At 38.6% G+C, this 27,202-nt stretch overlaps 1 protein-coding gene across 3 annotated transcripts in view; it reads right to left on the reverse strand.

The window, feature by feature from the left end:
* Positions 1 to 27,202, reverse strand: part of ZFR (zinc finger RNA binding protein) — a 90,249-nt gene that overhangs the window by 42,333 nt on the left and 20,714 nt on the right. For all 3 annotated transcript variants that reach the window (XM_066244260.1, XM_066244261.1, XM_066244262.1), the window contains 8 exons: positions 25,638 to 25,782; positions 22,792 to 23,010; positions 14,074 to 14,321; positions 8,786 to 8,977; positions 7,990 to 8,278; positions 5,722 to 5,915; positions 3,214 to 3,333; positions 1,317 to 1,462 (listed from right to left, as the gene is read on the reverse strand). In XM_066244260.1, the coding sequence (XP_066100357.1) occupies positions 1,317 to 1,462; positions 3,214 to 3,333; positions 5,722 to 5,915; positions 7,990 to 8,278; positions 8,786 to 8,977; positions 14,074 to 14,321; positions 22,792 to 23,010; positions 25,638 to 25,782 (1,553 nt within the window). The remainder of the gene's footprint in view (positions 1 to 1,316; positions 1,463 to 3,213; positions 3,334 to 5,721; positions 5,916 to 7,989; positions 8,279 to 8,785; positions 8,978 to 14,073; positions 14,322 to 22,791; positions 23,011 to 25,637; positions 25,783 to 27,202) is intronic.

Genomic DNA, 27,202 nt, shown 5'->3' on the forward strand with positions numbered 1-27,202 from the left:
TGGCCAGGGCCTCTAACTTCTTTTCATCATCTCACCCTCTCTCAGTTTTATTCTTACTTCCAGCTTCAAACTAGGACACTAATAACTACCAAGAGAAATCATGTTTCTTAAGCAATATTTTGTAACAATAAACTTTTACCACACTTTCATGTCATTTAGGCATGAGAGGAAATGAATAAACAGCCTGAGCCTGCCCAGGTGTGGTACAGTGGATAGAGGGACAGCCTGGGGCACTGAGGACCTAGGTTCGAAACCTCGAGGTCACCGGCTTGAGAATGGGGTCAGACATGACTGGCACACAAATACTCATAGTACGAATGGCAGCAGTATTCATGATAGCCCCAAAGTGGAAACAACATAAGTGTTCATCAATCAATGTGCAAAATGTAGTACAGTCATAAAAAGAATCAATGTACTGACATATACAATAACATGCATGAACCTTGTAAATATTATGCTAAGTGAAAGTAGCCAGACAAAAAAAGACTACATATTCTGTGATTCCATTTATATGAAATCTCCAGAATAGGCAAATCTACAGAGACAGAAGTGTATTAGTGGTTGCCTAGGGGCAGAGGGAGGGGTTGAGAGAAAAACAGTCAGTGGTTGCTAATGGGTTCGTGTTTTTAGGGGGAGGTGATGAAAATGTTTCTAAAATTGATTGTGGTGCATAACTGTGAATGTATGTGAACTGTACCATTTAAAGATATGTCAGTTAATCAATAAATTGAAGATATCCCTGGAAGATAGTTTTCATTTTTCCTTCCTTATAGCCTCTAAATTTCTATCATAAACTTTCTTTTTAAAAAATACTTTAAGTGATGAGTACACAACACAATCAACAGTTCAAATGCTATAGAAATGTTTACCTGAAACCTATATACTCTTATTGATCAATGTCATCCTATTAAATTTAATTTTTAAATAATAAAAAAACAACAACACTAAGATGTCTAGGCTGTACCAAATCTTATATTCTATATTTAGCATGTTATAACCAAATGTTCAATTTTGCTTGTTTTAAACTAAGGCATTTATTTATAATATTAAACTATTTCTTCATGTATTTAGTACATACAAAATACTACTTAACCACATAATTCCTAAAAAAAAGGCCATGGTCAAATATCAGAATAGTCAATAACTTAATTTAATGCATTTCTTTTCCAGACCTAGGCTCTTCCTGAAACGTGAAAATTAAAAGTACATTAAATAACCCTAGATTGCTTTGAATGGGAGTCACATACTTAGAATAGCTAAGTTTTTTAAAGAAAAGACTGAACCACTTATCATACTACTAAAGTTAAAGATATTACCTCATTTCCATTCTCCAACGTTCTTCTTCTTCTCTTCTTCGCCAGTACTCCTCTTTCTGCATTTGTTTCCTCATTTTCTCTTCTTGAATCTTTCTTGCTCGGATACTGGGCTTTACTTCTACTTGCAAATCTGGATTGACTTTTTTCTGTTAAGATACAAGACATTTCAAAAACAAGCACCCCCTCCAACAATCTACACATTTAAACATCATGCAACTCCACATATTCTTTCATCATAGAAGCTTTTAGTTGCAAATTTCCTATTATAAAAGAGCACAAACAGTATGTAAGCTGAGTCAGAGGCAAAATTCAGAATACATTAATAAACATTGTTTTTTCCCCCCTCCTTCCCCCAAAATTCTTAATTGTCCAAGTATAAAATTACATATTGAGTATATAAAAAGTACATCATTTAGTGCTGACCAACAGAAGAGATCCTTAGGGGACTAATGGATATTTAATTTTCCTTTATTTTTTTGGAAAACAGATGATTTTAAATGACTGAGTGTGGGGTTAAAGTTTCTTCTCAATGAAAAGTAGTGCCTTTGGCCTGACCTGTGGTGGCGCAGTGGATAAAGCGTTGACCTGGAACGCTGAGGTTGCCGGTTCAAAACCCTGGGCTTGCCTGGTCAAGGCACATATGGGAGTTGATGCTTCCTGCTCCTCCCTCCCCCTTCTCTCTCTCTCTTTCTCACTCACTCTATCTCCTCTCTAAAAATTAATAAAATAAAAATTAAAAAAAAAAAAAGAAAAGTAGTGCCTTTAACAGACTATTTTAATTTTTACCAGTTCTGTTTTTAAGAGGAAACATGGATCTAATGCATTAGATTAGTTCAGCCTAATTAAAAACTTGATTCATGCCTGACCAGGCAGTGGTGCAGAGGACAGTGTCAGACTGGGACATAGATGACCCAGGTTCAAAACTCTGAAGTCACTGGCTTGAGCATGGGCTCACCAGCTTGAGTGTGGAGTCACTGGCTTGAGCATGGAATCAGAGATGTGACCCTATGGTCAATAGCTTGAGCCTAAAGGTTGCTGGCTTGAGCAAGGAGTCACTTGCTCTGCTGTAGCCATCCTCCCCATCAAGGCACATATGGGAAAGCAATCAGTGAACAACTAATGTGCTACAATGAAGAATTGATATCTTTCATCTCTCTCCCTTCCTGTCTGTACCTATCTGTCCCTCTCTCTGACTGTCTCTGTAAAAAAAAAAAAAAATTTTATACACAATATTTATTTATTTAGTTATTTTTAAATTTATTTTTAACTGAACACTTGAAGTGTTTTCAAAAAATTTCTCACCTCAAACTTCAATTTAGTGGGAATTCTACCAATGTAAAGTAGGTGAAGACTTGACACTTTTAAACAATTTTTATTAATTTTAATTTATTGCATTAACATGGATTCAAGTGTCCCACTCAATATAACTCACTCATGCCACTCCCTTGTCCCCAATTATACTCCCTTTGCCCCCCCCCCCCCCCCGGGCTTTGCTGTCCTGTTTTCTGCATCTCTGTTATGTATATATAATTTCACTAATCCCTTCCCCTGCTCTGATTTTATCCCCTCATCCCCCCTTCCCTGACTGACCTGACACTTCTTTGAAAACACTTCATTATGTGCAGGAACTATCTTTACATGATTACTTGATCCAAGCAAAGTTAAAATTTGGCCAGTCGTCAAAAATGATAAAATATAATTATAATCTTCTTACCTAAATATAACAAACTAATCAGCAAAAATCAACCACTGAATATTAAGTAAAACATAATACGCTAATCTTAGAGTAGGAGTTCATGGACTCAATGAGGTATGCTTAAATGTTTTGTTTTACATCAAGAATGTTCCAAACTGTTTAAAAAGAAAATAAAAAAAGTTAGTTGAAACTTTTACTCACTTTATACTGAAGTCTGTGTCTTCGCCCTTTTAAGTGCATTTCCTTAGCATTGGGATCATTAAAGCTGCACTCGCATAATTTACAATGGAATCGAATTACTTTTCCTTCATCATTTCGTACCTTGATGTAGGGGAAAAAAAATCCAAGAATCAAAACAAGAAAGCTACAGTTAAATGTTTTATTCATATGGCCTCCCAGAATCTAAATCAAGAAATGTAAAAACTGCCCTGGCCGGTTGGCTCAGTGGTAGAGTGTTGGCCTGGCGTGCAGAAGTCCCGGGTTCGATTCCTGGCCAGGGCACACAGGAGAAGTGCCCATCTGCTTCTCCACCCCTCCCCCTCTCCTTCCTCTCTGTCTCTCTCTTCCCCTCCTGCGGCGAGGCTCCACTGGAGCAAAGATGGCCTGGGCGCTGTGGATGGCTCCTTGGCCTCTGCCCCAGGCGCTAGAGTGGCTCTAGTCGCGACAGAGCATCGCCCCATGGTGGGCGTGTCAGGTGGATCCCGGTCGGGTGCATGCAGGAGTCTGTCTGACTGTCTTTCCCAGTTTCCAGCTTCAGAAAAATACACACACACACACACACACACACACACACACACACACACACACAAAAAGGAAAAGTAAAAACTTAGTTTGAAGTGGTTTTATCGATATGGACACCGAAGTTCAGAGAACTTCTTTATGTTCTATAATAAAAAATAAAGAATAGGCCCTGGCTGCCTGACCAGGCGGTGGTGCAGTGGATAGAGCATCGGACTGAGACACGGGGGACCCAGGTTCAAAACCCCGAGGTCGCCAGCTTGAGTGTGGGTTTATCTGGCGTGAGCAAGGCTCAACAGCTTAAGCCCAAGGTCGCTGGCTCAAGCAAGGGGTCACTCTTTCTGCTGTAGCCCCCCCCGTCAAGGCACATATGGAAAAGCAATTAATGAACAACTAAAGTGCCATAATGAAGAACTGATGCTTCTCATCTCTCTCCCTTCCTGTCCCTCTCTCTGTCTCTCTCTCTCTGTCTCTCTCTCTCTCTCTCTCTCACACACACACACACACAAAGGCCCTGGCAAAGTAGATCAGTATACAGACCACAGTCCCAGCATGTCAAAGTCACGGGTTCGATCTTGAGCTGGGTGCATATGAGAAGCAACCAATGAGTGCACAAATAAATGAAACAAGTAAGTGGAATAATAAGTTGATGTTTTTCTCTCTCTCCCCTGTGTCCTTCCACTCACGTCAATGAAAAAACATATATATTAAAAAAGGAGAGTAAAGAATAGTACTATATTACTCTGTTAGTCTTTCAACAGCAAATATTTACATCAAGACTTTCCCTCACTCCTCCATTTACTCGAGTTTACTTTCCCATAAAACAAGAATAGTTTCCTAACAGCTTTAAAAAGCAAATAAAAAGGATTTTTCACAATTAAAAATTTATTTTGGGCCCTGGCCGGTTTGCTCAGTGGTATAGCGTCCGCCTGGTGTGCAGGAGTCCAGGGTTTGATTCCCGGCCAGGGCACACAGGAGAAGTGTCCATCTGCTTTTCCACCCCTCCCCCTCTCCTTCCTCTCTGTCTCCCTCTTCCCCTCCTGCAGCCAAGGCTCCACTGGAGCAAAGTTTGCCCGGGTGCTGAGGATGGCTCTGTGGCCTCTGCCTCCGGCTCTAGAATGGCTGTGATTGCAGCAGAGCGACGCCCCAAAATGGGCAGAGCATCGCCCCCTGTTGGGCATGCCAGGTGGATCCCGGTCGGGCGCATGCAGGAATCTGTCTGACTGCCTCCCCGTTTCCAGCTTCGGAAAAAAATAAAATAAATTTATTTTGTCTGACCTGTGGTGGTGCAGTGCATAGGGCATTCAACCTGGAATGCTGAGGTTGCAGGTAGGGGGCCCTGGGCTTGCCTGTCAAGGCATGTGTGAGACGGCTGCTGCAAGTGGATGCTTCCTGCTTCTCCCTACCCCCTTTGTTGATCTCTCCCTCTCTATCCCCCCACCTTTAAAAATCAATAAAGAAAATCTTTAAAAAAGTAAAATTTTTTATGTTAAGGACAGTTGAAGGATACAATAATGTATCCTTATTAAAAGTTACTTTATATCACAGCGACAGTTTTAGCAGGTTTTCAATGAGATAACAAAAATATTGTGATGTCTCTTAGGCAAGCTTAAAGGGCGTGATTTTAAAAAAATCCTTAAAAAGATCCCTTAGAATTTCCTTCATAAGTAACCTAAATCTAAAATATAATTAAAAACATTTTCTTTCCTTTGATTTGAGATAGAGAGAAAGGGAGAGAGAGAAGCATCAACTCATTGTTCCACTTACTGTGTACTCATTGGTTGCTTCTGTATGTGCCCTGACTGGGGGTTGAACGCACGACCTCGGCATGCTGGTATGACGCTCTATTCATTTAACCACCTGGCCAGGGCTGAACATAATTTAATTTTACATGTAAAGCATGCCTACAAAAGAATGACACATTTGTCCCCTTTATCTAATCTCACAGGAATGGTATTCTCAAATCAATACCTCCTCCACATAATCATGGCCCACGGGCTGCACATCACTCTGCAAAGCAGCAAGAGATGTAGGTGTGATTGGCTCTGACACTGTGTCTGGCTTTACTTCTGGAATCTGTACAGAAGTGACAGTAGTGCTTTTAACACATTCAGTTCCTTTTAAGTCTTCTGTTTTATTTCCTGTTGACTGCAGCTTATTACCACCTAGAAAGCATAAAAGAATGACAGCAATTTTAACTTTTTTTTTGTGTAAATATATCACCTGACACAACAAAAACTTGATAAAACTATCTTTTCTACCAACAGACCCCTGCTTAACATACAACAGAGAAATTTGAAGCACCACATAAACCACTTTGATTTTTTATTGTATTAATGAAACACATCTAGATTTTTCCTTCACCACCACCCAACAATCCTCTCCACCGTCCCCATCATGGCTCTCAAAACATCAAGTACCTAAAAGTGAAGAGCAAGTACCTAACGAGGCAGGGTCTAAGCCTTATTCATGTTTATATCCCTAGTTCTTTGCCAAGGTAACTGGGCTCTGTCCTATGTTCTGGTAATATAATAAGAGTAATAAGACAGTACATATAGCTGTCTTTGAGGTGCCAACAAGAGAAGATACAAGTAATTATAATATAATGTGATAATGGCTGTAATAAGTATGACTAGAGTATTGTGGGAATGCAAAGCAGCCACTATCCTTTAACCTGAACCAGTCAGAGAAGGCTCACCACAGGTGTGACATAGGAGCTGGGCTTTGAAAGAAGAGTAACAAGTATGAACTGTCCAGGCAGAAAGAAGAGAATGTCTAAACAGAAAGAAGAGCATATACAAAAAAAGCAGAACAACAAGGAGTTAGAAGTCACAGTAAATTTAAAGAGGACTCAGTAACTCACTATAAATTACTACCTAGGTAGAGGTAATGATGTTATGAGGCAGGAGCCAGAATGTAAAGGACCCTGGATGACACAATTAAAAAAGACTTTCCTATATGCAAAAGAAATGACACTGAAAACTGTTAATCAGGAGACTAATATAATCTGGTTATGTATTTTCACAAAATGATTTTGACAAGTGTTGGAAAAAACGGATACAATAAAAGACAAAGCTCTGAGAAACAGACTTTGAAGGCTTAAAAATAAGGCAATGGCTATGAAGAAGACATTTTCTTGGGGGTTGGAACATTGTAGTGATACAGAGAAAGGAGTAGCAAATAACTAGAGGAGAAAATAAATAAGAAATGTCAGTTAAGTTTTCTATGTGAAAAAGCGGCAATCTTCTGAGATTTCATGGTATTCTAGTGATGAAACAATAAATTAGAATGAGACACTGATAAGCAGTTATAAAGCTGTAGAGATAATCGGGAACACCTAAAATATGGCTTTAGACTCAGATGGAGGTTTTGAGTTTGCCCAAAAGATTTTCAAGCCATAGCACACTGGAATGGATGAGACCACTCATGAATACTGAGTGAGCAGAGTAAGATGAGAACAGAATCTTAGAAACATCACCATTTAAGAAACATGAAGGAGAACCAATAAAGATGCCTGAGAAAGGAGTGGGTATATAGAAAATAGGGAAATAGAGATGTATCTTAAAGTTTAAAGTATAGAGTTCAACAGAACGAAGCTGAAAACTGGCCGCTGAATTTGACAATTAGGTCTCTGTGAAACTCCTGAAAGCAGTTTCAGAAAAGGGTAGAGTGGAAACATAACAAACAGAGGACTGGATAGGAAATAGAGAAGTAGACAAAGTAAGAATTAGGTTAAGCAGCTTGAGAGCATAAAATGAATGGGAAAATAGCTTTTAAAAATTTAAGACTGGCCTGAGAAGGTGTGGCACAATGGATAGAGCATCAACCTGGGATCCTGAGGACCGAGGTTCAAAACCCTGGGTTCACTGGCTTGAGTCCAAAGATTGCTAGTTTGAGCAAGGGCTCACCCCGCCCCGGTCAAGGCACATATGAGAAAGCAATCAATTAACCGAAGTGCGGCAACTATAAGTTGACACTTCTCATCTCTCTCCCTTCTTGTCTCTCTTGCTTAAAATAAATATTTAAGACTATGGAAGACAGAAGTATGGCTGAAGGGGATAAACCCATGGGACTAACTAAAAACTAAAGAAAAAAAATACAGCAACACATGATCAACAAGGTCCCAGCGAAGAAGGGAGGAGATGGGGTAGAAGAGTATAAGAAGGGTTAGCCCTGGGCTGGATGAGAAATGTGACTTTGACGGAGTTAGGAAGAACATACAAAATCTTCAGTACTTGCCAACAAAGTTTATTTTGGGTGTAGATGTCTTCTTGGCAGCCATATTTGTAGGCACTGCTGATACTTTAGTGTTGGATGTGCTATTAAGAGATGAATTTCCTGTAGTTATAAGACCTTTCATTGAAGAAGTTGCAATTGATGAAGTATTCACAGTACAATTGCTTGCTGCAATGCTTGAAGGAGAGGGAGTCGGTTTTGAAACAGACACAGCTGTAGAAGTAGCTTGGCTAACGACGTTTGGTTCTGTTGAAGGAATGGGCTTACCAAGTTTTGTGTGTAATTTAACCACCTACAAAATAAAAGTACATTTATCTGTTAGGAAACTCAGAGTGTAGATTTTTAACTTTGTCTAAAAGACATTATAAAATTAAAATATAAACTATATTTTTCTTTGTTGTATTTTTATTATACATTTTCACACACAAATTTATTACTTTCAAAATAATCTCTGTGAAGCAGATATAGATATATATTTCATCTACTACCAATGAGGATTAACTAAGGCAGAGAAAGACAAAATGACATGGCCATCCCAACTTTCTTAAACATGACAAAAGAAAATAAACACACAATTTTCTAAGGGTAGAATAAATTATCTAGTTCAATTTAAAGAAAGGTATCCAGTCTTTCCCTTTTTAAGCAATGACTATTTGATGTCAATATATATTAGCACACAAATAAGACTTATAAAACTTAAAGTCTTGGAGCCACTTTTACTTTTATACCTCCTCACCCCTACTGAAAAAGTAAAAGAAAACAGAGTAAGACATAAGGGTGTGTGGGGAAAAACACCTACTTTCTGATGCTTAGCACCACGAATGTGGGCAGCATAAGCATCTGCTCCTGTACAAGACACATCGCAGAGCTCACAACGTAGCTGATTTTGAGTCCCACGAGTAGAATTGTTGCTGCTGCTGGTATTTTGTGAGGCTTTCAATGCAGCTTCTTTTTTTTTATGTTTCTGTCCTTCTAAATGTTCTTTGTAAGTCTGTTTCAAACAATAAGGATAAATTTTGCTTAATTTTCTAGATAAAAATCATTTAAAAATTATTCAATTCTCAAATCTCTAATACTCATTTAAAAGAGTCCTAACCAATTTTAAAAGCAATTTAACAAAAGCATGTTGTTCTCCCTACCCACCAGATATCTGTGATTTTCTGTACCTTGTTTACCAAGAATCCATTTGTCTAACTTTGATTTACAAAGGACTTGTACACAGCCAGTTAACTGTTTTCAATTTCATAAATTTGTATCTTTTACCACTTATGTAAAATGTTGAAGAGATAATACTAAACAACGAAGTTTCAAGAATTTGTATCTTTTTTTTTTTTGTATTTTTCTGAAGCTGGAAACAGGGAGAGACAGTCAGACAGACTCCCGCATGCGCTCGACAGGGACACCCGGCACGCCCACCAGGGGGCGATGCTCTGACCCTCCGGGGCGTTGCTCTGCCGCGACCAGAGCCACTCCAGCGCCTGGGGCAGAGGCCAAGGAGCCATCCCCACCGCCCAGGCCATCCTTGCTCCAATGGAGCCTTGGCTACGGGAGGGGAAGAGAGAGACAGAGAGGAAGGAGGGGGTGGGGGTGGAGAAGCAAATGGGCGCTTCTCCTATATGCCCTGGCCGGGAATTGAACCCGGGTCCCCCGCACGCCAGGTCGACACTCTACCGCTGAGCCAACCGGCCAGGGCCAAGAATTTTACTGCTTATGTAAAATGTTGAAGAGATAAAACTAAACAACAATCATCCCACAAAGAAATTAACTGTAGGATTAAGATGGGGGGCATGTATCTGTATCACAAGAAGGAAGTAAAGTTACAGTATGGTAACAAGGCTCTTCATAAATGTTTATAAAATTGACTTTTCTAACTCAGAACATACTTTCACATAAAATTCTTGCCACCTTAAACAAAAGCCAATTTAAAATACAACAGCAAAAACTGTATAGTTGCAAGGAAAAACATAATTGTAATATTAACCAACAAAATAGTGAAATTATATATTAAAAATTGTCTTGAAAGCAGACAATTAAGAAGGTAGATTAAAATAAAAGGAAGTAAATACGGACTGCTGGTTAGTTTATTCTTGAGTGAAGCCACATAGTTACTTTCATAATTTATTTTTAAAATTGGTTAAGATAAACATGATCAGCATGTTTATACAACCCATTGTACAACCCATTGTAGAATTTCAGAGCTGGAATTTTAAAGATTATTCAAAATATTTTCTAATGTTTAAGCAAGACAATTCTTTCTATAAATATGCACAAGGAAAGCTGTTTTTGAAACAAAAAAGGGAGAACTAAGTCCCATACATTTGATTCTTCTCTCATCTTTGGCAGCCTGAAGTAGCTCCATGAAGTAGGTAAAGCCTCAACTGTGTAGGACAAGTCCCTATTACAGAGGTGAAGAAGGTCTCTGACCTGCCCAAGGCCACACAGTGGCAGAGCAGGGATGAAACCATGGTTCCTTAAATCTGAAACTAGGATCAGGGTACGTGCAGATACTCTGGTGCTTTCAGCCTTTTGTACAGTGCATTTTCATCAATGAAATAAAAGTTGGTTTTGCATCTCATTTGCATAACTGAACAACTTTCTTTGACTTGTTTGCTTTTCTGATGTTGTTTAATAAAAAAATCAAATGCTTTCTTTTATCACTTCATATTCATTTTGAAATATCCCCTAATTTTTGTGAGCAGTACACTATTCTTCCTCCTTAAGACCACATCGAGACTAACAATTTCAGTGCTTTTTTCCCCTAAGGCTCATTAACCTGTTAAGGCACTGCATCTAACTTGCAGGATGCTCACCCATTCAGATACCTCAAGACAATGGTCAGCCATATATATATATCCATTCTAAACACTGGTATTAACCTGTCACCCTAGAGCAGTGGTTCTCAAACATTTTGAAGTCAGGGCGCATTTAAAATCCTACAAATAATTGTAGGCGCACTATATACAAATTTCTGAGAAATATGTTGTAATAATTAAGTCAAATATTAAAGAAAAAAGATAAAGTCCAACCATGATTTTATGATAATTAAACTAAATAAAACAAAATTAAATTTATTCTGACATTAAAAAACATTTGTTACAGTTTTTGAGTTATGCTTTTTAGAATTCGTAAAAAAGGGGGTTAAAAATAAAAAAATGGGGGAGGGAGGGAGGAGAGGAAGGGGGAGGGGAGGGACACAAAGAAAATCCAGATAGAAGGTGACAGAGGACAATTTGACTTTGGGTTATGGGTATGCAACATAATTGAATGACAAGATAACCTGGAGCTGTTTTCTTTGAACATATGTACCCTGATTTATTAATGTCACTCCATAAAATTAATAAAAATCTATAAAAAAATAAAAATAAAAAAACGACAAAAACATTATCTTTTTATATGTATAGATACATTCTTAGTAAGATTTAGTAAATTCGGCAGGTCTTGGCACGAATGTGTTAAGTTTTTTCATTCTTGCGTTTATGAGAAACACGAGCCTGATGTGTCCTAGCGATTTCTTTAATGTGTGGGCATATATTTGAAAGGCAAACTGTCATTTCCTCGTCAATACATTGAAGAATTCCTCTCTTTTACTCTTAATTGTGTTGAGTACAGAAAACCCCCACCATACATATCATCTTAATATTACACTAAACAAAGGATAGAAGAAACTTGCCTGCAGTCTTTCCGGGGGACATGGGGGTAGTGTAAATAATCCAGCACCACAGTTTAACAGCCTTTTGCTACCTAATCAGGCAAGTGAGGTGGGGGGTTGGGCAGACTGTCAGTTTACAGCCAATTCCCCACACCTGTCCCCCAAAAATCTAAACTCCAAAAACCCTGTTGGTGTTATGGTCCCCAACAGGCACATATTTCTCTGGAATACCATAGGGTGCACCTGGAAATCTATGTTGCACCAGTGGGCCCTGGCGCACACTTTAAGAACCCCTGACCTAGAGACATGTTGTATCCCTCTATATGGGTGCCACAATTTGCCACTCACAGCATCATCCTCTCTAAACAGCCATCACAGAGTGGATATACTTCTCAACTACTAAGACCAACATCCTTGTTCCTTTTCATGTTTAATCCCAATCATTGTAAATATTCCTCATTTATCCCCTCCTCCCAACTATGCAACTGCAATAAAACCCTTTCCTATCACATACAAAATAAAGAGAAAAAGGTTTTATGTAACTAGCAACATATTAAAACATTCCCTAATTTGATGTCAATAATTCAGGGAATGCTGATAACTGAAAACATCCCCAAAATTCAAAATTAAAAAGTAGGCAGAACTAATTTAGTATATTAAAAAAGAACATACACAGATGGGGCAGGGGTGGGAAACAGATATAACTGGAAGAACGACCAGAGAGTCAAAATCTGGTCTCAGTCAAATAATATGCTTATTATTTGCAAAACTGCTTTTGAAATTTTTATATAAAAACTAAAAACACTTCAGAAAAATACAAAAAAAACAAACAAACTAAAAACACTTGAGGAAAGTATTAATAAAATTGAGGAGGGAGCTGAATCATTAGATTTTACAAATAAATTCATGCCTTAATCACATATTTTAAGGTGTACCAACAGATAGAAAGACCCCCCCAAAAAGGGAAATTAAGACTCTATATGTTTTGGGTTTTTTTAGGTGAGAGAAGGGGAGATAGTTAGACTCCCACATGTGCCCTGACTGGGATCCACCTAACAACTCCTATCTTGGACTGATGCTTGAATCATATGAGCTATTTTTAGTGCCTGAGACTTACACGCTCGGACCAAATGAGTTATCCTCAGTGCCCAGGGCTGACACTGGAACCAATCAAGCCAATGGCTGTGGGAGGGGGGAGTTGGTGGTGGAGAGAAGTAAATGGTCACTTCTCCTGTGTGCCCTGACCAAGAATGGAACCCAGGATGCCCATACACTGGGCTGATGCTCTATCCACTGAGTCACCAGCCAGAGCCTCTATATATTTCATTAGTTGATATTTTTGAAAAACACATCCTTCCCTACACTCTTCTCATTCCCTGAATTTCTACTCCAGGTGTCCCCAAACTATGGCCCACGGGCCACATGCGGCCCCCTGAGGCCATTTATCCGGCCCCCGCCACACTTCCGGAAGGGGCACCTCTTTCATTGGTGGTCAGTGAGAGGAGCACATTGACCATCTCATTAGCCAAAAGCAGGCCCATAGTTCCCACTGAAATACTGGTCAGTTTGTTGATTTAAATTTACTTGTTCTTTATTTTAAATATTGTATTTGTTCCCATTTTGTTTTTTTACTTTAAAATATGTGCAGTGTGCATAAGGATTTGTTCATAGCTTTTTTTTATAGTCCGGCCCTCCAATGGTCTGAGGGACAGTGAACTGGCCCCCTGTGTAAAAAGTTTGGGGACCCCTGTTCTACTCCCTCATGGAGGAGAAATAATATTTTGTAAAGCATATATGTCAGTCTCACTAGAAATGTTATCCTGAAAATTGTAGATTATTTAAAGAACTCAAGGATTTTAAAAATTCCAGAAAGACAATTTTTTCCTGCTATTTTTATGCTCAAAAAAATAATATATTTGACAAAGTCCTTTCATCTTTAATGCAAGTATATGAACAATAATCTCTATGGTCATCCTTTTTCAGCTGTAAAATTTTATACACACATTCAAAAATGGTTCTAGGGAACTGTCTTAAGTTGAAAATTTTGTATAAGGCTTTAAAAAGCAAGTTATAGATGCTAAAAAAGAAATAAAAAATTCAATCTTTCCCCCAAATCCCAATTAATTTGAATATAAAATGTTTAAACTGAACTTATTAAAGATATTGAAAGAAAAAAAGTATCCTTCTTTAAAAGAGGCTCAATTTGTCCATTTTTCATTTACATTCACATTTTTACATTTTTTTCTTAATAGAATTCTTATGTCTCAATACAAATACATTTTTAAAACATGGCCATTTAGTGAACTATGTATGTGTTAGCCAAAAGCTAACAGTTAAAAAAATATAAACCTTGTAGGCACAAGAGTTAGAATATCAACCATACTTAACTATTAAAAATAACCAGTGAAGACTTGTGGTAAAATATACAACATAAGTACCTGTGGTCCAGCACAGCTGATCTTACAAACATCACAATAGTGAATCTGGGGTGGTTTGGGAGGCTGTTTTGGTTTCAGTTGCTTATTTTGGAATGGTGCTTTTTTAGTAAAGGTGGTCCCTGTCCAGGCAGCTGTTGCAGCAGCAGCAGCAGCTGCTGCTGCTGCCTGCTTCTGTTGCTGCTGCTGCTGTTGGTAGTAGGAGGATGCAGCTGAATACACTGCTGCTTCATAACCTGAATAAGACGTACCTTACAAACAAAATCAAACAAAGATTATGTTACATAATTATAAAAGGCCAAGTCAAAAGTTATAAATTTAAATTTTAAAAATTCTGCTAATAAAGTTTACACATGCGCTGTTACAAGTAATGTATATCTCACAAACCTAGAAAACATTTACCTTCTTTTTATAGTATATGGTAATCAACCAAGTATTTACTTAACATATACCAGTTGTTAGGAAAATATAATAAAAGTATAAGGTATAAGAATTGGTCTTTGTCTTCTTCAAGAAGCTTATAGTTCAGTTGGAGGAATATGACAGAGTATTTGATAAACTTATATAGTTATAGAAACTGTTACTATTTCTCCAAACAGAATACCTCTAAATACAATTTAAAAGTGTCGGATTTGAGGAAAGGTCTGAACTAAAATACTAAATAGGAAAAATAAAATCCATAAAAGTAAGATTCCATATGCTTGGTGGCTAAGAAGATGAAAGATATAACTGAAGAGGAAAACACACAAAGATTATACCAAGATTTTGAATCCCAATTGATGCATTCTGCATCTGATAAAAGCAAGGAGCTGATAGAAGCTGGTTTGGAGAGGCAAGGTGAATGAAGCTTAGCAGAAGTCTGCAATATGAAGCTGGGGTTCAGATGAATATATATATAACAACAGATAAAAAATTTTAGCCTGACCAGGCGGTGGCGCAGTGGATAGAGCGTTGGACTGGGATGCAGAGGACCCGGGTTCAAGACCTCGAGGTCTCCAGCTGGAATGCGGGCTCATCTGGTTTGAGGAAAAGCCTACCAGCTTGAACCCAAGGTCGCTGGCTCCAGCAAGGGGTTACTCAGTCTACTGAAGGCCCGCGGTCAAGGCACATATGAGAAAGCAATCAATGAACAACTAAGGTGTTGCAACGCGCAATGAAAAACTAATGATCGATGCTTCTCATCTCTCTCCATTCCTGTCTGTCCTGTCTATCCCTCTCTCTGACTCACTCTCTGTCTCTGTAAAAAATAAAAAAAAAAATAAAAAAAAAATTTTTAGAATTAAGGACCACTGGATTTCATTTTTCAAAAGATGAAAAAGCACCATATCTTCTGAATTCTATCCATTTCCATTGTTCAAGGTCTTTAGTGAATAACCACATTAAGCTAGTTATTAACATAATATGTACATGTTATGTTTAATGATTTATAGATTTAAAGATTATAAAAGTTTTAAATTTGACAAAGTTGCTGATTTTATTTATAAGCCTACCTCAAAACTGGAAAACTTGCCCCCTTCTAAACTAAGATCTCTGGAAATTTTGTGGACTCCCTACTTATTATATATTCCAGTAAGATTTCTTTTTTCCCTGAAGTGAAAAATGAGTGGGCAAAGAGCTATGTAAGGTTCAAGAAAGAGATTCCTAGTTGCCAGGATGGCACAGAACTACTTCAGGAAAACTGAACTTTTTGGCCTCTCAATTGCAGACTGTTATACGGAAAAGTAAAGACTATGACCCACTGGCTCCAATATTTCTACACAGAGAGGAAAGAAAACATGAATTAGAAAAGTGAGTTAAGATGCACAGAAAATCACAATCACAGGAATCCAAAAGTGGACATATCCTGGAGCGTGAGTCGTTGGGCAACTTCCATGAAAAGACATCCCAGACTTTTACGTCAAGTTATTAAATTATATACTTCTTATAAAGATATATAGAAAGTGTGATAAAAAAAAATTCTAAAAATTATAAGCAGGTAAACATACCAATAATAAGTGTATAATCAGATAAACAGTTTGAAAACAATTGATATAACTTGTTAAAAAGAAAAATTCTATTGATAAATAACCTGTTTACTGGTCAGTCCTAACAATGTACTCTATTGCTGAAGAATGTAATAAAAAACATAATTAAAGAATTAAAGTCACAGCCAAATGCTCTCAAATTTATATAGGCAGAACATGTACAGTTTAAATTTCATTCTTAAAACAACACCATAAAGTTATCCAATTAAAAATAACAAAGCAATTTTTACATCATTACCAGTTAGGACCATGATTTATAAATGAAATCTTTAAAACAGATATTTTCCAAATAATCTCCTTCATTTGTACACATGCAGTCTAAAACTAGTAAAAGGCAAGCTTAATTATAGTTACCAGTTAATTTATAAATTATAGCTTACCAGTTAGTCAAAGCATGCACTGAAAGTTGGGCTGAAGATTCTTTAACTTTATTAAGGAGCATCTTTATTTTATTTGTATTTTTAAAAAATTACTATTTATTAATTTTACTGAGACAGGATGGGGTAGGGGAGCAAGAAGTATCAACCCATAGTTGCTTCACTTTAGTTATTCATTGCTTGTTTGTCATATGTGCCTTTACCTGGTAAGCCCAAGTTTCAAACCAGCGACCTCAGCATTCCAGGTCAATACTCTTATCTACTGTGCCACCACAAGCCAGCAAGAATTATCTTTAAATTTCCTATGACTACCAGAAAATAAATGTACATTTCTGGTAAATCTTTGTGGAAAAACAAATATACAGTTGTGTGTAATTTAAGTAAAAGCTCAATTTTTGAATGCGTCAATAGTTCCATTTAAATAGTTTTTAAATGTACAATAACAGAAACAAAATCATACCATTTCAATAGTAAATCCATCATACTGTAAGTCCCTATTTATTATGTACCAATATTCTAAAACTAATTTTAGTAAGATAAAAAGAAGTTGACCTAAATTATAGCTGATATAAAACTGCAGATATAGAACTCAGATGCCCTAAAAATGATCTTTCTGAATGGCAAAGGTATATTATGTATCACTTTTCATTTTTAAGCGAGAGACAGAGAGATAGACAGACAGACAGGAAAGGAGAGATGAGAAGTAGACTCATAATTGCAGCACCTTAGTTGTTTATTGACTGCTTCTCATGTACCTTGACCATGGGGCTCCAGTCGAGCCAGTAACCCCTTACTAACACCAGCGACCTTGGGCTCAAGCCAGCAACCATGGGGTCATGTTTATGACCTCATGCTCAAGCTGGTGACCTCAGGGTTTTGAACCTGGGTCCTCAGTGTCCCAGGCTGACACTATCCTCCACTGTGCTACTGCCTGGTCAGGCTGTATCATTCATTCATTCTTTCTTTTTTATAAGGTGAGAGGAGGTGATATAGTGAGGGAGACTCCTGCATATGCCTCAATTGGGATCCACTCGGCAACCCTGTGGCCAATGCTTGAGTACCAAATTATTTTTAGCACCCAAAGCTGAGCGTTCCAACTGAACCATCCTCAGTGCCCTGGACCATGCTCAAACCAACTGAGCCACTGGCTGCGGAAGAGAATAGAAAGAGCAGGGGAAGAGGGAGGGGTGAGGGAAGAAGATGGTCACTTCTCCTGTGTGCCCTGCCTGGGAATTGAACCCAGGACGTCCATATGTTGGCTAATGCTCTATCCATTGAGCCACTGCCCAGGGCCTATATTACTTATTCTTTAAAAAATGCATACCCTTTGACATAACAGTTGCAAATATAGGAATTTATCCCAGGGAAACAATTGGTAAATACAGAAGTCTTTACATATAAGGATTATTTTACCCAGTGTTTTAAAATTTTTCCATAATACGAAACTAAATGTCCAAAAATAAAAACTAAAATACATCCATTCAATAAAATATTATGCAGCCATTTAATTATGTATTTCTAAGCATAGATCTTCTAAATACCACTGCCATGTACGAAACCACAGCTCCTTCATAAAATGTTTTATTGTGAGTCTAAGGCAGGAAAATCTTGAAGTGTATCTATAGCATCTTACTGTACCAGAAAGAAATACACAAAGGCTAATGATGGCAAAGCCAAAAGATTCTGGAGTGGATTTGAAAAGGATCCCATTGGTAAAATTTGGGACAATGTGTCCCTCAAAAAGAAAAAAAGAAAAAAAAAAAAAAAGAGAGAGAGAGGAATAGATTATACTACATTGAATAAAAAAGAATGAGTCTAGCCCTGGCCGGTTGGCTCAGCGGTAGAGCGTCGGCCTGGCGTGTGGGGGACCCGGGTTCGATTACCGGCCAGGGCACATAGGAGAAGCGCCCATTTGCTTCTCCACCCTGCCCCCCTCCTTCCTCTCTGTCTCTCTCTTCCCCTCCCGCAGCCGAGGCTCCATTGGAGCAAAGATGGCCCAGGCGCTGGGTATGGCTCCTTAGCCTCTGCCCCAGGCACTAGAGTGGCTCTGGTCACAGCAGAGCGGCCCCAGAGGGGCAGAGCGTCGCCCCTGGTGGGTGTGCCAGGTGGATCCCGGTCGGGCGCATGCAGGAGTCTGTCTGACTGTCTCTCCCTGTTTCCAGCTTCAGAAAGATACAAAAAAAAAAAAAAAAAAGAAAAAAAAAAAAAAAAAAGAATGAGTCTACAGTAATACTTAAAAAGGGAGGAGGGTGCTATTCTTTAGAGAAGAATGCCTAATAAGCAACTTAAAAAAAAACTTCTGTAATCACCACTGCTAAGACCTTGATTCAGTTAAGAGATTTTGAAAGGCTCTAACACCGTAAGAGTGAAAAGTAGATGGGTAATAAGCCCATATTACTTGTTTACAGAGGGAAAAAGATCTTTACAAGTGAGAGAGTTGGTAGTCACCACTTTACCATAATTATACTTGGTATCATCAATAAAGAATAAACTGCTACTATTTAGTATGTGCTCTTGATATGGAAATGGACAGTTTATAAAAAGCTGTGAGAATCTAAGCATTAAGAAATCAGATAAATACAGATTGTGGGATATTCTACAACTGGCCTAACTCTTTAAAAAATGTCAAGGTCATGCCCTGACTGGCTGGCTCAGAGGTAGAGCATTGGCCCGGCGTGTGGAAGTCCCAGGTTTGATTCCCGGCCAGGGCACACAAGAGAAGTGCCCATCTGCTTCTCAAGCCTTCCCCCTCTCCTTTCTCTCTGTTTCTCTCTTTCCCTCCCACAGCTGGGCTCCACTGGAGCAATGCCCCAGATGGGTAGAGCAGCACTGCGCCCCCTGGTGGGCATGCTGGGTGGAGCCTGGTGGGGTGCATGCAGGAGTTTGTCTCTCTGCCTCCCTGTTTCTCACTTCAGAAAAATAAAAATAAAAAAAATAAAAAAGACGGAAAATTAGAAAAAAAAATGTCAAGGCCATGAGAGAGAAGAGAAAATTAGGGGATTATTCTATAATAAAAACAAACAAACAAAACCTCCTCAAACTAAAAAGACATGACAACCACACACAATCCATTATCCTTGATTGGATCCTGAATTTAAAACAAAGCACAAAATACACAGAAAGTCCAATTATAAGAGGCATTTGTGGAAAACTGGAGAAATTTATTAGATAAAAATCTATGTTCAAATTATTTTTATGACATTTGCATTGTGGCTACGTAAAAGAAGACTTATTCTTAGGAAATACATGCTAAAAAATTCTGGGCAAAGCATCATGTCATCTGCAACTTTTGTAAACTGCTTAACCATTTGAAAATATGCTTTAAGAGAAGAGATGATGCAAATGTGACAAAATATTAGTAACTGATATATCTAGGTAAATGGTTTATGGGCATCTGTACAATTTATTTTTCTAACTTTTCTACAAAAGTAAAATTCTCTACAATAAAAAGCTAGAGGCCTGATCGGGCGGTGGCGCAGTGGACAGAGCGTAGAACTGGGATGCGGAGGACCCCAGGTTCGAGATCCCAAGGTCGTCAGCTTGAGCGCGGGCTCATCTGGTCTGAGCAAAAGCTCACCAGCTTGAGCCCAAGGTCGCTGGCTCGAGCAAGGAGTTAGTCTGCTGAAGGCCCGCAGTATGAGAAAAAGCAATCAATGAACAATTAAGGTGTTGCAATGCGCAACGAAAAACTAATGACTGATGCTCTTCTCATCTCTCTCCGTTCCTGTCTGTCTGTCCCTGTCTATCTCTCTCTCTGACTGTAAAAAAAAAAAAAAAAAAAAGCTAGAGAATAACAATCAAAGGACAAAGGAATGATATGTATCTTCATATTTAGTGCCACTGAAAGGACAATTCAGAAGTAGTAGTTTACACAATAGTATGTACAAGACAAATTATTTTTTATAAAGAAACCTTGATGTTTACATACATATATTCCCGTGGAAAAAAAGTATAGAAAGCTATGCAGTAAAATGTTAATGGCAGTGTCAAGAAGGAAGTGTTCAGTTATTTATGTTTTTTTCTTTTTTTTACCTAGAGCTTCCAGTTTTAAAATAGTGATGTATTATTCATGTAATACAAAGAAAAGCATACTATCGTACTCCATATGCTAAAACTAATGAGGACATTAAAATAAAAAATCTATACATTCAGATTTCATTGAAATAACTCCATTACAGATGTAACTGGTTAAATCAGATAAAGAGAAGCAGAAAAGTTGATTGTGGGCAATCCTGAATGACAGATTCAGGAATAACAACATGTCGCGTCAAGTTGCTTCCCCATGACTGTCACAGTTAACTCAAAATCTGCTCCCACTGCTCCCTTTCGTTAGATCTCTTGGCACCCTTTCTACCCATAAGATCAAGATAGACACCACAGCAAAGGCTTTATTTCACATTGACATTGCTAGCCTCATCTTACGGTATTATTTCATATACCTTGTATTCCAGCCACTGTGAACTCTCATTACCAAATATTCCATGAATGCTTAATTCACCATTGTTTCGCTAGTATCCATCCAGAGGCGGATTAAGGTTTGTTAAAGCCTCAATATAGGAGAAAATATTGGGTCCCTTACATTAGAAAAAAGTACCAAGTTGGGGTTTTGTGGGGCCCTTCAGTAGTCGGGGCCCAGGGCACATGTCTGGTGTGCCCGCCATTAAATCCGCCTCTGCATCCATCACGGTGGCATAGGGTAAAAGATAAAAACATCTCTTGAGATGTAAAAAAATATTTAATTCAGTGACTGGGCTTCTAACACTCAAGCTAACACAAATAATTAAGAGCTAAAAAATGAAATTTACCCATGTGACCTTAAATCCTTCATGGAAAAAAATACAGTGTTAAGGAATAAATAAAATGCAAAACAATAAACCATACAGTAGTACAAGATTAAGTGTCTACAAAAAAGTAATGTATGATTTTGATAACTGAAATACTTCAGATATCTCAGCCAGAAATTAGCAAGAGCACCAGACATAATTAAGGTTTTATTGATTCTACTTCTCTAGGAAAAACATGATTATTTAAAGAAAGTTAAATTACTCTGTCCTTCTGAGATGGGTTATACTACATAAATATCTTATGAATATTTACAAGTGCTAATGAACATTGTCAAAATTACTTATTCCTGATAATATGAAAAAATAGCTCCTTGAAGGCGGAAATAAATAATTTGTCAGTGGTATTCCTTTATTGAGTTTTCATATTCATTTGGAAAAGTCAGAAAGAAAACAAAATACTACTAAAAGACTGTTATTTTTCTACAAACAATCCAATAAAAAAATGGGAAGAGGATATGAATAGACACTTCTCCCAGGAAGAAATACAAATGGCCAACAGATATATGAAAAGATGCTCATCTTCTTTAGCTATTAGAGAAATGCAAATCAAAACGGCAATGAGATACCACCTCACACCTGTTCGATTAGCTGTTATTAGCAAGTCAGGTAATAGCAAATGTTGGAGAGGCTGTGGAGAAAAAGGAACCCTCATCCACTGTTGGTGGGAATGTAAAGTAGTACAACCATTATGGAAGAAAGTATGGTGGTTCCTCAAAAAACTGCAAATAGAACTACCTTATGACCCAGCAATCCCTCTACTGGGTATATATCCCCAAAACTCAGAAACATTGATACGTAAAGACACATGCAGCCCCATGTTTATTGCAGCATTGTTCACAGTGGCCAGGACATGGAAACAACCAAAAAGCCCATCAACAGATGACTGGATAAAGAAGATGTGGCACATATACACTATGGAATACTACTCAGCCATAAGAAATGATGACATCGGAACATTTACAGCAAAATGGTGGGATCTTGATAACATGATACGAAGCGAAATAAGTAAATCAGAAAAAACCAGGAACTGTATTATTCCATACGTAGGTGGGACATAATACTGAAACTACAAGAGTGTGGTGGTTATGGGGGGGAGGGGGGAATGGGAGAGGGATAGGGGGTGGGGAGGGGCACAAAGAAAACAAGATAGAAGGTGACAGAGGACAATCTGACTTTGGGTGGTGTGTATGCAACATAATTGAACGACAAGATAACCTGGACTTGTTATCTTTGAATATATGTATCCTGATTTATTGATGTCACCCCATTAAAAAAATAAAATTATAAAAACAAACAAACAAAAAAAAAAACTGTTATTTTTCTAATTGTAATGCTAGACCCAAGACTCATGACTAACTTTCAAATGCCCAAACAGCATTTCATGTTTTGCTAAAATCTTCCTGGTTTAAAAAAATAACACAAACAACTTAGAAAGTCTTTCTAATTTCTTTCTTTAACACTGTTTATCAGTCTTACCAGAATAAGTAACTGCCGTGGTACTATAAGTAGCACTCTGGGTGTAGGATGGCACCACAGTCGCTGCAGCTGCTACTGGCTGTACTGTGGAAGATACAGGATAAATGGAGAAAGTAGTAGTAGCTGGACTTGGTGTCGCTGGTTTTATGGCTGTCACTTGTCGAGTTTGCTGGGCTTGTGTATACTGAGTTGCACCTTGGCTATAACCTGCTTTGGGGGCTAAATTGGAGAAGAGATATCAGAAAATTAGGAGGATGAACCAAACCCGTAGTATCTCCAAGGTATGCCTGTAATTACTGATGTTGATCCTAGAAAATGACGAAGTAGGTTAAATGTTAACTGTATATTAGATGTCAGCAATTTCTTCTTGGTTAAAAGGGATAAAATTCTTACTACACTGAACAAAATATAAATCTATATAAATACTATCCATCCCAGATGCTTTCCACATATTTCCAAAATGATTATTTTGTAAAAATTTACAACTGAAATACCAATATTACTTAAAACAAGTATTAATAAGTATATATTTGAAAAAAGGGTACAATATGTATTTAGGTTCATCAGACTACTTGAGACTTAGGCTTAATATTGGGAATAGAAGAGAAAGAGTGCCTCAAAGTATGTATTTCAATTCATAGTAAAAATTTCAATGTTTAATTATATAGAACTTGATCATATGCCAGTCATCACATTAATGATTTATCCATAATTTCAACTCACAAAGTTCTGGCAATTCTCCAAATACAAGAGCTTGAAAGCAGCTGTTCTAAAATGGCTACCATTAATGTCTCTGCTAAACTTTCTGCTGCCTTTGACCATATTCAAAACAAATGTATACTTTAAGAACAGTATGAGCCTTACTATCAATCACTGAATTAATAATCACTAACTAATGATCACTGAAGAAAACAAATTTAATTTCTAAGAAAGGCCCAAATACCAGGGGCTCAAACTTACTTTATGTTCAATCACAAAAAGGTAGCTGATATAAATAGCACTCAAGAGTTTATAAAACTGCCTGACCAGGTGGTGGCGCAGTGAATAGAGCGTCGGACTGGGATGAGGAAGGACCCAGGTTCGAGACCCCAAGGTTGCCAGCTTGAGCACGGGCTCATCTGGCTTGAGCCAAAAAAAGCTCACCAGCTTGGACCCAAGGTCGCTGGCTCGAGCAAGGAGTTATTCGGTCTGCTGAAGGCCCGCGGTCAAGGCACATATGAGAAAGCAATCGATGAACAACTAAGGAGTCTCAACGAAAAACTGATGATTGATGCTTCTCATCTCTCTGTTCCTGTCTGTCTAGTCCCTATCTATCCCTTTCTCTGACTCTCTCTGTCCCTGTAAAAAAAAAATAAATAAATAAATAAAAAGAGTTTATAAAACTTTTTGAAAACATTTTAAAAGAGAATTTAGCCATAGTCAATGTCAAAAATTAAGATTAAATCAAGGTCTTCTGACTTTTAGATAACACCAGTGCTTTTAAGCACAATCTAATCTTAATAATTAACTAGGAAGTTCACTACCGATTGCTATGACCACAAATCATTGGAGATGGAGCTGTAAGATAAGTCAGAGTCATTTTAATTTAGAATATTTTAAACCACATTTACGAAATACATAAATCTTAGAAACAGAAGTACCCTAGAGAGATTTGGGTCAACAATCTCATATATAAATAAGAGAATCACTTCTCAGCCTTTTGGCTAAGATTAAGTATAAATAAGAGAATAGAGATGAAAAGAGGCAAAAATCATTTGCCCACATTAGTGGTAAAGTCAGCAACAGAATCCAATTCTACTCTTTCCTAAGCCACGGCTTCACCCATACTCTCATGCACCTTCAAAAATTATTAAAACAAAGGAGCTGCTTATTCCTCAAAATCCAGTGAGCTTTGTTTACATGATCAAATCTCTAAGAAAAAAAATCCACCTTTTGAGGCCCTGGCCGATTGGCTCGGCGATAGAGCGTCGGCCTGGCATGTGGGGGACCCGGGTTCAATTCCCGGCCAGGGCACATAGGAGAAGCGCCCATTTGCTTCTCCACCTCCCCCTTCCTCTCTGTCTGCCCCCCCCCCCCCCCCTGCCCGCAGCCAAGGCTCCATTGGAGCAAAGATGGCCCGGGAGCTGGGGATGGCTCCTTGGCCTCTGCCCCAGGCGCTAGAGTGGCTCTGGTTGCGGCAGAGCGACGCCCCGGAGGGGTAGAGCATGGCCCCCTGGTGGGCAGAGCGTTGCCCCTGGTGGGCGTGCCGGGTGGATCCCGGTCGGGCGCATGCGGGAGTCTGTCTGACTGTCGCTCCCCATTTCCAGCTTAAAAAAAAAAAAAAAAAAAAAAATCCACCTTTTATAACAAGTATGTCGGATTCTTTGCAAACAAAACATTCCTAAATCTGAGTCAATGGTAGTATTGGGTGGCTGGTTAAAGAACCAACTGTCATTACAGATCAGAGAAAGATGATTTAAAAATATGAACCCACAAAGGGTTTCTACTGGTTACAAAGGTAGTCAGCAGTATGTCCTGGGTGTTTCTGGCAAAGATAAGAAGGTGGCCAGAAGTTATTACCACAACTTCTTTTTCACAGCATTTCATCAAGAAGTGAGCTGTAAGCTGAAAATCAGAAATGAAATAAATACATTTCTATGAGAGAAAGGCATGATTAGGAATTGCTTCCATGGCCTTCTTACTGGGACTCATGACATTCTAGAAGAGGAAAAGACACAGAACCTGCCTCTTGAGGTAATATAACACAATGAGTTTAGATGGACTCAAAAGCCTATCTTCATTAAAAAACACCCTGAATAATATATTTCAATAGTTTACAACAAAATTGCATATGCGAAAAAATGTACCTGTCTGATAGTAGGTTTCAGCAACAGAAGGCTGAGGCTGGGCAGCGGCAGCTACAGCAGCAGCAGTTGCTGTTGGTTGTTGGTAGTACTGCTTACTATCATAAGCTACAGCGGGAGCTGTCGATCTTACATATGAGTACGAGTCCTAAGGAAAGGGAATGAAAGAAAATCTTGCTATGAGTGAAGAGGTAGTAAATGCCTCTCCTCTTTATAAAAGTATAAAAGTATAATAAAGAAAATAAAAAACTAAATATATACGTACACCTAGATGTAAGAGTCAAATTCAGTTACAAAGGGGATTCGTTCTGGACTTCTTTAAATAAGGTCAAAACCATTTCAAGTAGCATGTTTAACTTTTAAAATCAGAAATATTACCAAAACATTTAAAAATAATGCTTTTTTAAAAAATTCATTTTAAAAGAAAATTTTATTTATTGATCTTAGTGAAAGAGGAAAGGAGGAGTGGGTGAAAGGGAGGGAGAGAGGGAGAGAGGGAGAGAGAGAGAGAGAGAGAGAGAGAGAGACAGAGAGGAATATAGATCTGTTCCTGTATGTGTCCTGACTGGAGATGAAACCAGTAACCTCCGAGCTTCGGGATGGGTTCTAACCAACTGAGCTGTCAGGTTAGGGCTAAAAATGAATTTTACTTAAAAAAATTCACGGCAGTAGATGAATCCTATAATAAAAGAAGACCAGTAGTGATGAATAGAAGCTTCCAGATGGAGGAAAGGGGAACAGAGATGTCAAGGAGAGTTGCCTGACCTGTGGTGGTGCAGTGGATAAAGCGTCAGCCTGGAAACGCTGAGGGTGCCGGTTCAAAACCCTGGGCTTGCCTGGTCAAGGCACATATGGGAGTTGATGCTTCCTGCTCCTCCCCCCTTCTCTCTCTCCCCCCCCCTATAATGATTTAAAAAAAAAAAAGAGAGGCATGTTAAATATAAATCTCCAGGCCATGAAGATCAAGGTGAGCTGGGTGAATTCTAGTACTGCATAAAGGATGGGAAGGTATGCAGGTAGCAAGACTGAAGAAGGCAAAGCTCAGAAAAAGATGGGCTTCATATACCATTATAAAAACATTGGAACTTACTACATTCTGTCTTTGGACACAATGTAAACAATCACAAAAGTAAAAAAAAAAATTCTGTACTTAGTAACTTGCCAAATATTAACAGCAAATTTAATATTGTTGATTCATGTCAATATGCTTATTTATTTATTTTTTGTATTTTTCTGAAGCTGGAAACGGGGAGAGACAGTCAGACAGACTCCCGCATGCGCCCAACCGGGATCCACCCAGCACGCCCACCAGGGGGCGATGCTCTGCCCCTCCGGGGCGTCGCTTTGCCGTGACCAGAGCCACTCTAGCGCCTGGGGCAGAGGCCAAGGAGCCATCCCCAGCGCCCGGGCCATCTTTGCTCCAATGGAGCCTTGGCTGTGGGAGGGGAAGAGAGAGACAGAGAGGAGGGGGGGGGTGGAGAAGCAAATGGGCGCTTCTCCTTATGTGCCCTGGCCTGGAATCGAACCCGGGTCCCCCGCATGCCAGGCCAACGCTCTACCGCTGAGCC

Source organism: Saccopteryx bilineata, chromosome 1 (assembly GCF_036850765.1).
Source record: "Saccopteryx bilineata isolate mSacBil1 chromosome 1, mSacBil1_pri_phased_curated, whole genome shotgun sequence".
Taxonomy (NCBI): Eukaryota; Metazoa; Chordata; class Mammalia; order Chiroptera; family Emballonuridae; genus Saccopteryx; species Saccopteryx bilineata.